General features: G+C 36.2%; 2 protein-coding genes across 4 annotated transcripts in view; one reads left to right on the forward strand and one right to left on the reverse strand.

The window, feature by feature from the left end:
• The first annotated feature begins 1000 nt into the window (after positions 1-1000).
• On the forward strand, positions 1001-3689 carry LOC107657419 (uncharacterized). The gene is made up of 5 exons (XM_016445474.1): positions 1001-1094; positions 1192-1220; positions 1564-1635; positions 2008-2087; positions 2525-3689. The coding sequence occupies exons 3-5, from the start codon at positions 1609-1611 to the stop codon at positions 3387-3389; spliced, it is 972 nt and encodes a 323-aa protein (XP_016300960.1). The 5' UTR covers positions 1001-1094; positions 1192-1220; positions 1564-1608; the 3' UTR covers positions 3390-3689.
• A 3622-nt stretch (positions 3690-7311) lies between these two features.
• Positions 7312-12294, reverse strand: part of prpf4ba (pre-mRNA processing factor 4Ba) — a 7420-nt gene continuing 2437 nt past the window's right edge. For all 3 annotated transcript variants that reach the window (XM_016445532.1, XM_016445531.1, XM_016445530.1), the window contains exons 5-16: positions 12223-12294; positions 12059-12140; positions 11099-11306; positions 10471-10544; positions 10051-10141; positions 9768-9915; positions 9441-9578; positions 8928-9081; positions 8729-8843; positions 8457-8608; positions 8294-8380; positions 7312-7930 (exon numbers count right to left, since the gene is read on the reverse strand). The exon at positions 12223-12294 is cut by the window's right edge and continues 3 nt beyond it. In XM_016445532.1, the coding sequence (XP_016301018.1) occupies positions 7727-7930; positions 8294-8380; positions 8457-8608; positions 8729-8843; positions 8928-9081; positions 9441-9578; positions 9768-9915; positions 10051-10141; positions 10471-10544; positions 11099-11306; positions 12059-12140; positions 12223-12294 (1525 nt within the window). In that variant the 3' untranslated portion in view covers positions 7312-7726. The remainder of the gene's footprint in view (positions 7931-8293; positions 8381-8456; positions 8609-8728; positions 8844-8927; positions 9082-9440; positions 9579-9767; positions 9916-10050; positions 10142-10470; positions 10545-11098; positions 11307-12058; positions 12141-12222) is intronic.

Raw genomic sequence — 12294 nt, forward strand, 5'->3', positions numbered from 1 at the left:
AGCCAATCAAATTAGCCTCTCGCTGACTCTCCATTTACTCTTATCTGATTGGTCCAATAAACACATCATACCCAAGACATTAATCTTCATTTAGTTCAGGATCGTTTTTGCTGTCGGAATGGTACTTTTAACATACACATACAGTAAAAAAAACAAAACAACTTAATTAAAACATGATATTTTATACGTTGTGTACCATTAGGCTATGTGTTCATACTGAATTTTGAGCTGTGTAGTTTCCTTCTCTTCCTTAACAGGCTATATGATATATTAGTTTATTGTAATATTACATTGTAATTTTGATGATACTTAAAGAAGGCCTAGTATCTGCACTAGCCTAATACATGCATAATTTCACCTGTCTACTGATCCATTTTTTAAACACAAATTTGGTTCAAGGAGTCTAGCCTAAAGGAACACAGCTTATGAAAGGAGCATGTTTTAATTAAGTTGTTATTTTTAAATAAAAATTGCTACTGTATGTGTACGTTAAAAGTTCCATTCCGACAGCAAGAACGATCCTGAACTAAATGAAGATGAATGTTTACATTTGACGACATGTTCGCTCATCAAAACTCAGCGACCGTCGGGAACTTAGACGACGAAGAAAGAAGAGCACCTGGAAGAACATTCCACATGTTCTTATTTAGTCGAAAGGATCTATGATTTTTCTATGGAAAGCACGAAGGATGAAATCAGCTGGAAGTCGCATGGAGTGGCTTGCAGCGCACCTACTGCACCTACTGTAAGTGGCAGTAATATGAAATAGAAACTGTTGAATAAGGAAGAAAACAATCACAATTTAATATGTAAATAGAAGAATACATAAAAACCAATCACATTTCAGTATGCAAATAAGCGTGACATCATCGCTTACCTGCCAAGCGTTCTGAAAGTGTCAGTGAGAGACTTTGAGGTCAATCCAAGTTTTGAATGGGGTCTTCATAGAGTATTAGGAAAAGAAATATGAGCGTTTTAGTAGTGCATCACTGACTAGAGGTCTATCTGTACTTGTCATGTGAATTTGGCTTATGCATAGTGTACCTGGCGTGTCCAGAGCAAGTCTAGGACAGATCTCACACCACCACTTGAAGGTGAGTGAATGTCTTCTTCATTTCTAATGATACACTGTTCATAGTTTCATTCCAGACATGGAGGGATGTTTTATCGTGATAAATTGTTTCATTCCAGGTACCTCTTGGTCAGCAGAGTGTCATAAGGTAAGGAATTTGTTCTTAAGCAAATGACCAATTATATCAGACCCAAAAGAAACAGAACCTTTTTATGTATATTACCATAGTCCAATTGCATGTCAACAATTGGGGTTTTGCAAATATATTTTTTTAAACTTTGAACCTTCACTACTTTGTCTTTGCCAACAAAAGGTTTCAAATATTAATACAATTTTTTTTTTTTATCTCTGCAAGTGAAATGTTTTTAATAGACGTATTACATATAACTAGACAGTGTGTCCACATAGGTAACTTTAGATGACATATCCTTTGTCTATTGACACTCTTTCAATATTTTGAATATTTTAGTTTGAATATTCTGTGTTCACAGGACGTCTACATTACTCAGTTAGTACAGCGACTGGAAAGTCTGCACATGTCTGCGGTAGTGAACACACAACAGGTATCAGTGTTTCTTCTGTTTCATATGGTGTTACTTGAGCTGCCACTGTAACTGAGGATTATTTTGTTTATATATATATATATATATATATATATTCTTTAAATAAATGTATGCATGTACAGTAACTCCAAGATGTAATAAATGTATTTGTCTGAATGTCATTGCATTAGATGACAACGTATCAAACCAAGTGGCATTTCTTTGAACAAAAATGAATAAACTAATAAAAGAAAGTAAAAAAAATAAAAGTTAATTTCAATGTTTTATAATTTGTGATATTCAGTAACATGTATACATTTGTAAGTAATATGTGTGCAAATTGTATATTTAATTGAAAATCATAAAAAAGTTGAAATGCATTTTATTTTGCAGGTATGTTTGGAAAGCATTTCTAATGGCTGTACGGCACAGGAACCAACCACCTGTTGCAGCCAAACAAAATCATCCCAAGTGTAAGTAGAGACTGACTTCTGACTTCTGACCCATTAGGCATTGCCAGCCAGATGATAGCCATCAGTGTGACAGGGCCATCTAAGTTTAAAGCATTTTGAAATATCAATTCTAATTACGCTGGCAGTGGCAGTACTATTTGCAATAGGTGTTCTGTTACCTACCTATATGTTTTACACTTTGTGTTTAATGTAAAATGAATATATTAGAAATGTAGATGAGGACTTGGCACAGATACTTGCTGTGTTTGCCAGGAATCTTAACCTTTTGTTGAACTGAATGTTGCTTTGTATCATGCTGCAACACTAGACTTCTCTCACTTTGCCAACCTGGAACTGATACTCCATGCCACAATGCTGGGATATCTATTGAAGAGGTTAAATGGCATCTAGAGAAATATTTCTTCTGTAACTGACATTTTTGTGCTAATTTTTTTCAGCTCAAAGCAACATCATAAAACCCAGTTAAGGATGCTGTCTCACAGATGGCAGAGGCTTGGTCTTCAGCCTCCAATCCTCTGGGACACACAAGAACACATTTCTCAACATAAACCTGATGTAGAAACCAGACCAGAATTGGAAATCCACCCCATACAGGTCAGCCGCATTGTTTCTCCAAGGAACGAACGACCAGATGAGATCAAGACAATCAGTAATTCCCTTTGTAGCAGATCCAATAATGAACCATCCATATCAGTTGAATCTGAAAACAGTGACCTCTCTGACCAAGAGAAAGACAATAAACCTATATTAAAATGGGAAACTGCTGTAGAATTGGACCCGAGGCCGGACTTATTTGATAGAGATCTAGAACCTACAGTGACTGGAGGAGAGCAAGTGTATCCTGAGGTTCTTCCATTTCCACTTAAAGATCTCGACTTTAGTCAATTCCAATCCACAGCAGATGATTTGGAGAGCCAGCACAACTTGTGTTTAACCGACCCTTGTCTCACAGCTATGGCTGCACGCATGATAAAACTGGAGAAACTTCAGACTGCAACTATACAGAAGGAACAAGGGAAAGCGGTGAGATCTCGTCCAGCAACTGCTTTAGTTCGAAGCGCCAACCGTCTGAGACGTGTAGAAAGCCCTTGTTCTCAGGTAGAACACTTGAGGACTAAAGGCAATAATTCAGTTTTAGATGTAGTAACAAAACTCGCCCTTTCTTCAAGCTCTCATTCAAAGTCTATTCATCATAATAATCGCCCATCGCCAAATGCTGGAAAGGTGTGGATTGGATTTCAGCAACCACCGGCTTTACCTAAGAAACCACACTCTGGTGTGGTAAAATTAAAGAAGACCTGATGCCCTTGTTCAAGATCTTGTTGTTCATTCAAGCATGTCACAAAAATGCAGTAGTCCAAATAGCTTGAAAAGATGCAAACCCTCAAAGAAAGCCATGCCTAAGTCTCAGAAGACTTCTTCTGAAAAGACTAGTGTTCCTGCTAAAGCGCTTTGCAGGAAAACATGATCTAATTATTTTTAAGGGTTTTAAGCTTTAAGATTGACAGTGTGTAATTACCTGTGTGCATGTTACTGTATTTAATCTTCCAAATTCAATACAAGTTGAGCTCCATCAACAAAATTTGTGGCATGCTGTCAGTTACCGCAGAAAAATAACTTGAGTTTTGGGAAAAAAACATCTTACACAGTAACCCAAAACATTTATTCAGTAGCTCTTTGATTTTTGTGGGCTTTGGGCTGCTTTTTATTGATACAGACAAGTGATAAGGAACTCGCGCTAACCACATGCAGCAAAACTAACTGGAATAGTATTATCTAAATATATAAACACTTCAAAATGAAATGAAACCAGACATTAATAAATTCACCATTTATTAATATTCTTGTGCAATATTGGCTGTATAATCTGATACAAAATGAACATATTGTTATGCTGTGTACAGATGTTGGTAATTTCCCCCTTGAGTGGATAAGAAGATGAGCTCTTGAAAGGCACTTCAATAATAGAGTAGGACAGCAGCTGGCCATCAGGGTCTTTCTCACACTTGGAATCACACGTGGCCATGACAGTATGGAAAATTTTAACACTTACCCTGAAAATAGAATTGAAAATGGTTAGTTGTGGTTCAAGAACGGTTACTTTTGTGGGCGACATGCAAACATGTATTTCTTAAAAAGGAAAAGCATTACCTTTTGGTTGATAAATCTGGAATGTGTAATACCAGATTGTAACAATTTTTATGTACGTTGAGTCAATTTATTTTAGAAACCTGCATTGTGTGTATATATATATATATATATAGTAACACTATATATAGTGTTTGAATTATAAGTATGAATTGCTTATAAATTGCAAATTTAGGTGGTATATATATTGGGTTTAGGCAAAAATTATTTTATACTGTATAAATACATTTAGATTTGACTAAATTATTTAAAAGCAGAATCAGTAACTGTCAAATTTTATCATAGGCTAAATGAGGAACTACTTATTCAACCACATACTGTATTATCAGCTTAAAATCAACAGCTTAATACTTGTAAAAGCTCGCTCTAAAACAGAAACCTTTTTTCAGATGAGATTTCCTTTAAGAGTCTTCTTTAACAGACCGCACCTACAATACAAAGAATAAATATACCAGTATCTTGGTACATTACAGAAAGTACACATTCTTGAAATATCCTGGAGAAATACACACTCATCAGCTGACACCCAAGGTGACTAAATCTGTCCATTTTTTTTAGGTCTTGAATATAAAACGGTCCAAGAACGAACCTCTGTGGTTCACACCAATGGATAAAGTCAATGCAAGGTCCTCACAAAGCTGAATATGGATAAGTTATTCTGTGATCAGACCAATAACAACACTGGTACATAGAAAAAAAAAAAAAAAAAAAAAAAATCATGTATAAAAAGTTCATTTATAAAATAAAAGGGTTTTAATACAGGAAAATATACAGCTGCCCTTATATTTAAGAAAAGGGCCCCTATCATTAAATTTGGGGTCTGAAAACCCATTGTTTGCTGCCAAATTCATTAATGCCATAATATCTACAGCCCTAAAAAGCTGGATTAGAAATTAGACAATTAATACTACACATGAGATGGGAACATTAATCCTATGAGAATTAGCCTCTGAACTGGCTGTTCATTTCTAATCAGAGCTTTGCTTTGTGTTGGATCTAAACATGCCTTTAGGAGTGACCTGGATAAAGGGCCTTGAAGATGTCTCATCCTTTTGAAAGCAGAGGCAGGCAGGAGGATGATGGACAGACATGTCTCCATTGGCCAGAGAATATACTCGAACACAAAGAAACAGTGGGAGAAACAGCACAAACAGCAGTTAGTTTTGATGAAACAAAACCCACCATAAGCTTCCTAAAATGCTGAATAATGTTCTTACAGTGTTATGATTAACTTGCATGAAATTCTTGAAAGACGGACAACTTGTGGGAAGTTTAAATTCATGTTTTTTTCACCACAAAACAGCTTTATTTTTATATTGTTTAATGATAACAAATAATGCGAATTTACAGTAAATTCAAATTATTCCATTATCATGCAGGACAGGCTTTGCAAAAATAACAGGCAGATAATTCTTCCAGCATACGTTATGACCGTTGTATAGATTTGGAACACAAGGAATTGAGATATGAATAAAGAAGCAATTACCGCTTGTAACAAGCAGATTCATAGATCAGAGCAGGAAAACCCCTGTATCAAAAGACAACATTGTCACAAACACAAGAACAGTCACAAAAAATACATCTAAATAGTCTACGCATAGTGAAAAGCACACCAGAGGGTTTGTACAGTAGTGCATTGGAAGCCATACATATAACATATTCTCATGCATATTGAAAAACACTCAATAGATTATGCAAAAACTATGACGCATAAGTGTGACAACTCTGAAAAAGGTGAAGTATGTCTATCAGAAGGCAGTACACTGAAGGTGCTTGGTCCATTAAAAATACTTGGATTCACCCTTACCCTCAATGTCTACCGTAACCGGTTCCTTCCATTTTTGAGAAAGTGATAGTCAGTCTTTTCATTCATACCGACTGTTTTGTCTCTGTGAGAAACACCACAATAGAAGCTCTGTTCCAAAATCTAGTGAAGCTGCCTCACTGCCTACTGCATACTAAGGCAGCGCCCTCAAAAGTGAACATTTTGGAATGCTCTACGTAGGTTCACGACTGCAATACTCTATCTAACATAATAAAATAATGAAACATAATAAATATAAAAAGTCATACAAAATTTGAGTCAAATAGTTTTTAATTTTACACTTTTTAATAATAATTTTCAGTATTGTGCAAACGTATAGGGTCAGTAAGTACATTCATTCAGAAAGGTTGCATTAAAGACAAGGACATTTATAATATTACAAAATATATATTATATTTCAAATAAATGCTGTTCTTTTGAACTCTCCATTCATCAACGAATCCTAAAAAAAAGGGTGTCATTGTTTCCATATGCTTAATAAAAAATATTAAGCAGCACAATTCTTTTTTAACACTGAAAATAATAATAAATGTTTCTTAAGGACTGAATCAGCATATTAGAATGATTTCTGAAGGATCATGTGACAGCAAAGACTGGAGTAATGGCTGCTGAAAATTCAGCTTTGCTATCACAGGAATAAATTACATTTTAAAATATATTAAAATAGAAAGCAGTTATTTTAAATTGTAATAATAATTCATAATACTACTTTTTTTAACAAATAACAAAATTAAAGACCCCACACATTTGAAATATAATAATATAATATAATATAATATATCTATGATGCCTCACTAGGTTTTGGTACAGAGCAAAAGGGTGACAAAGGGTTTCAATGCATGTCCATTTCTCCAAATTACATTCTGTAAACATGCAGGAGAAGCCGAAAGGGCTTTATGATAGATTATTTTCGGGCTTGAAAAGAATGCAAAATGTTGATGCCGTTTGTTTTGGAAGGATTAGCTTACCTTCAGTGTACCGATAGAGGTGTACAACCTGCCTTTACAGAGGAGGCTTTCCCTGCAGACCAGGTCAAGCAGGACCCAAGACCTCAGATTCAGCAGAAACACACCTAGGGCAAGGGGCATGCCATGGGCCTGCACGCCAGGTTGAGTTCTCACTCTCACACCTAAGGGAGGGTGGATATAGACAGCATTTATGCTGGTCTTACTTATGTCACACTCTAAACCAGGGCTGTCCAAACTCGGTCCTGGAGGGCCGGTGTCGAGTTTGGACAGCCCTGCTCTAAACAGTCCTTGGTGGTTGAGTAATATTTCGTTTACATAAAATTCTAGAATCTTACATAAAATATAAGGTCTGTGAACTTAGCACACAAATGGATATTTTTACATTCTGAACATTGAGCATAATATCAAATATATTTGAAATTATTATTAGCAAGAAGCTGTGTATAAAGCATGCAATGCGAACAATATAATTTCTTGAAAGATTTTTTGTTTTCTGAAAGATTTACAGCTTACAGGATGTCTTGTAGGTCATCTAATAATAATAAAATAAAGTAAATCTTGATTGTGTCCTGCTCTCCGTACTACAAATCAGAGACTAAAATAAAATAGCATGGCAATAAAATATACAAACATCTTTTGTTGTCTGAGTCATATCTGTAGATACAAAACCATCATTAATCTCTGAGGTACGCTGCTGATCATATCCTCTCCTGGATGAAAGGATGCTGTAATGCCTGATTGATGGTGATCCGCTTGGCAGGATCCAGCATCAGAATTTGGTCCAACAGATCTTTGAGCTGAACAACCTTCTTTCGCTGGTCCTCTGGTAGCACCTGGCGACCCACCATGTCCATCGACAGGTCCTTAGCTGGGTTAATGGTACTCATGACCGTGATCTTTTCCTGCAGAGAAAGAGACATAGGTGTAGAGGGGAAGAATGAGAAAAAAGTGAAAGGTAAAAAAATGGATTTAATTAGCCTGAAGTAATTTATACAGATATTTCTCAGTTATAAAATTAGGGCTGCACGATTTTCTTAAATACAGTATTTTTTATTTTACAGTGAAATTGCAATAGTGATATTTATTGTTTAATATTTGTATTTAGTAATAACTATTCATTTATTATTATTATTATATAGTGAAGCCAAAAGACAAATGTCTTTTAAATAAGAATATTTAAGATAATTAAAATAAGATAATTTTCCCCCACAAATCATGCAGCCCTATTTTCATTTTTTAAAGTGAATGGAATATATAACATTTACCCTCTCAGTGACCTTATCGACCTCTGTATACAAAAAGTTCAAGTTTTGGTCAAAGTGCTGGTCCTTGAACAGACCCTTCCTGATCATCTGTAAATATCAAAAAATATTTTATCTATTTTTTAATACATTTTGTTTTAATTCCTAATATCTGATGAATTCTTACTTTATTAGGCAGTTTTCCTTTCAGGTCCATGGCAAGTTTTAGCATGTGGTTATTTGTCTTCCCAGGGAAAAGGATTTTTCCTGTGTATAGTTCATAGAGAGTGCAGCCCACAGACCACATATCGATTCCGTAATCATACGACTTTCCGATGACTGCAAAAAGAGGAAGAAAAACTCTTAAAGCCTAAACAAGCATTACCCAATTTCAGATGGGTTTATTAAAACTCTTTTTTTTTCAGATGGTTTCATTTGATTCCTTAAGTTTTTACTTACTGATCTCAGGTGCCCTGTAAAACCGGCTGACCAGATATGGTGTTATGTCATTGTCAGCCACATGTGATGCTGAGCCAAAGTCGCACAACTTGAGGATGGTCTTGGATTCGTTCACCTTTAGAGTATTAAATACGTTTATATAATAAGACAGAGATGGAAGTCAGTGTTCAATATTTATGGCACAAGAATTGTGGCTTACTAAAATGTTGTCGGGTTTGATGTCAGCATGCAGGATGTTGCAGCGCTTGAGGAGTTTGAGGGCCAGGAAAAGCTGCTGGCTGTACGAACGCACAGCCTTGATGTGTAGCCCAACGTCCTTGCCATATTTCCTCAACACCTCCCGTAGGTTCATGCTGAAGCCAGAAAAAAATTACTTTAAAGGATTAGTTGACTTCCAAAATGAACATTTTCTGATAATTTACTCATCCCCATGTCATCCAAGATGTTCATGTCTTTCTTTCTTCAGTTGAAAAGTAATTATGTTTTTGAGGAAAACAGAGGATCGTGTAGAGCCCTTTGAAACGGCAATTCCGGGAATGTTTTTCTCAAAAACCTTAATTTCTTTCTGACTGAAGAAAGAAAGACATGAACATCTTGGATGACATAAGGGTGAGTAAATTATCAGGAAATGTTTATTCTGGAAGTCAACTAATCCTTTAGGAGAACAACTCAAGCTGCATTGATGCATGTGAATCTGTTGACTGTAATGTACCTGAGTGGTTCGAACACCAGACACAGATGCTGCTTGTGATAAAAGTGCCTAAAGAGCCGCAAACAGTGGAACTTATCATCTGCATCGGCGTCATTCAGTTTCTTCAGTAACTCCAGCTCTTTGAGTCCAGTCTTTTGCCTGTGGGAGAAAACATGTGGCCTTCGGTCACATAAAGACCACATCTACACCTACTCTAAATCTCAGTTCCTATCCAAGTAAATCCCTATGACACAATTTATTTGAGAACATTAAAACTGTGGACGTAACCAACACCACACATTGTGGTTTGATCAGAAATCCAACTGTACCAGACGGGAAGTGTCTTACATCATCTCATTGTTGCGTATTATTTTCACTGCCACTTCCTGATTGGCTCGGGCCAAGTCTCTGGCTCGGATCACATTACTGAAGACACCCTGACCAGTGTAGCCATACACCCCGTACCGTTTGTCCAACACCTCGCCAATGTTCACACCTGAATACATTAAAAGAACAATCACGTTTTTGATGTCCTCTTTAACATGAAACCTAAGATATTTTTCAATCTTATAAACACGTTTTGGATTCTATAGATTTAAATACAGTATTTGCTTCAAGACAACTGACTTACGGTAATAGCCTTCTGCATCTGTCCAGTTATCTCTGAGACTTGGGTTCTCCTTGAAGTCCTTGCCAATGCCTGCGGCCCGTAACCTGGCACTCTGCGGAGAGAGATTAGATGTGGATTTGTCACTGTCAACATGATTGAATTCAGAGAGTTGATTAAAATGTTCATTCATGAACGAGTGACTGACACTGTAAGAGACCATTTCAAAGTCTGAGGGGCCTCGAGATCCAGTGAGCACCAGAGTCAGATTACCCACTTGGGGAAAAAAGCTTTGAACAAAGTTTCCAGTACAGCAACAACAGCTTGCACAGGACTATGCAACTCTACCTGTAGAGATCCCCTTACATGGACAAATTCAATCAAATTCTGGGGCTTGCAAAGCCATTGACCTATGCAATGGAGAGCAGGAACTTGGCTACTCACGTCAAAGTAAGCAGCGAACATGTCATCTGACTCTGTGAACATATCTGGCGCTGGTGGCTTTTTCAGATTAGCACCTAAAGAAAAAGAACAATGATGCAATGAAAGGAACGTAGACTTGCTGATAACGTATTAGACCACCTTGCATTACATGAAAGTAAATGTTTCATGTCTCAAATTTACAATGACTCTCCTTTTTGTCTTCCTAAACAACTGATATGAGAGCCATTTTAGACTTTATACTGACACCTGTTGGCATGGATGTAGCATCAAGCAATTGTTAATAGTTAACTAGTGCTGTCTCAGAAATATATTTGCAGGTGTATTTATTATATGTTATAAACTAATACAATGCGAAAATGTTACATTTTTAAATAGATTATTGGGAAGCAAAAACATTTCGCAATTTTATGATCACTCCATATGAATTGATGAATAGTCGTGAGCACTCACTCACTGGTCATGCGATCTCAACATGAGCGGGGACCACCTTTTGCACAATATAATAGTTTAATCTGTTTTTCTCATGTATGTGTACATCATTTTATACATGATTGTCAAACCTAATTTGAACAACTTCTTAATGTGGAAAGTGCACTTTTAATTGAAAGATATTTTGCAGATGACATACCATCTTTTTCTTGAGAGACAAGACTATGCTTGGCTTTCACATTATCCTCAAATGTGTTCAGGTTCTCTTGCTCGTAGGCTTTGACATCAGCAGCCACACGCTCAAGGATGTCATCGGGAGATGGCGATCGGCTGTGAGTGCTACTCTGAGGACTGCCATGTTCTGAGAGTCCTGACATGTTACTGTCCTCATTTACTGGCTTATACTTCTGTACAGGACACAATACAAATGCAATCACATTACATACTCTACCGTTCAAAAGTCTGGGGGTTGGTAACATGTAACCTGTGTAAACTGTGGTACATTTTTATTTATGATTAATTGATTAATGGAATGTTTAAAAGAAAATCATTTGTGACCCTGGATTAAGTCGCTGGGGTATATTTGTAGCAATAGCCAAAAATACATCGTATGGGTCAAAATGATTGATTTTTCTTTTATGCCAAAAATCATTAGGATATTAAGTAAAGATCATGTTCCATGAAGATATTTAGTAAATTCCCTACCGTAAATATATTCAAACTTAATTTTTGATTTGTAATATGCATGGCTAAGAATTCATTTGGACAACTTTAAAGGCGATTTTCTCAATATTTAGATTTTTTTGCACCCTCAGATTCCAGATTTTCAAATAGTTGTATCTCGGCCAAATATTGTCCTATCATAAACCATACATCAATGGAAAGCTTATTCAGCTTTCAGATGATGTATAAATCTCAATTTCGAAAAATTTACCCTTATGACTGGTTTTGTGGTCCAGGGTCACATTGATTGGCAATAGAAATCTTTTGTAGCATTATAAATGTCTTTACTGCCTCTTGTGATCCCTTTAATGCATCCTTGCTGAATAAAAGTATTTATTTCCTCCTCAAAAAAAAAAAAATCGTATTTATCCCAAACGTTTGAACATGTACGGCAAAAACAAAGTAAAAGCTATACAAGAGATTAAAATATTCTAACCTGCACGATAGCCAAGCGCTGAAGTCTCCTCTGTTCTATCAATGCCTCCTCGTCCTCTTCATCAACGTCATAATCCTCCAGCCTAGACACAGATTAGTATTCATAATTAAGTCCAAATATGATCAGAAACATAAAAGCAAAACATAATTTTCATTAATACTCACACTTCATCATCCGAGTCCTCCTGCTCAGGCTTCATTCCTTCAGACAGACTGCCCTTAAACATGTCCTCTCTT

This window comes from Sinocyclocheilus anshuiensis, unplaced genomic scaffold (assembly GCF_001515605.1).
Source record: "Sinocyclocheilus anshuiensis isolate Anshui unplaced genomic scaffold, SAMN03320099.WGS_v1.1 scaffold155, whole genome shotgun sequence".
NCBI classification, from domain to species: domain Eukaryota; kingdom Metazoa; phylum Chordata; class Actinopteri; order Cypriniformes; family Cyprinidae; genus Sinocyclocheilus; species Sinocyclocheilus anshuiensis.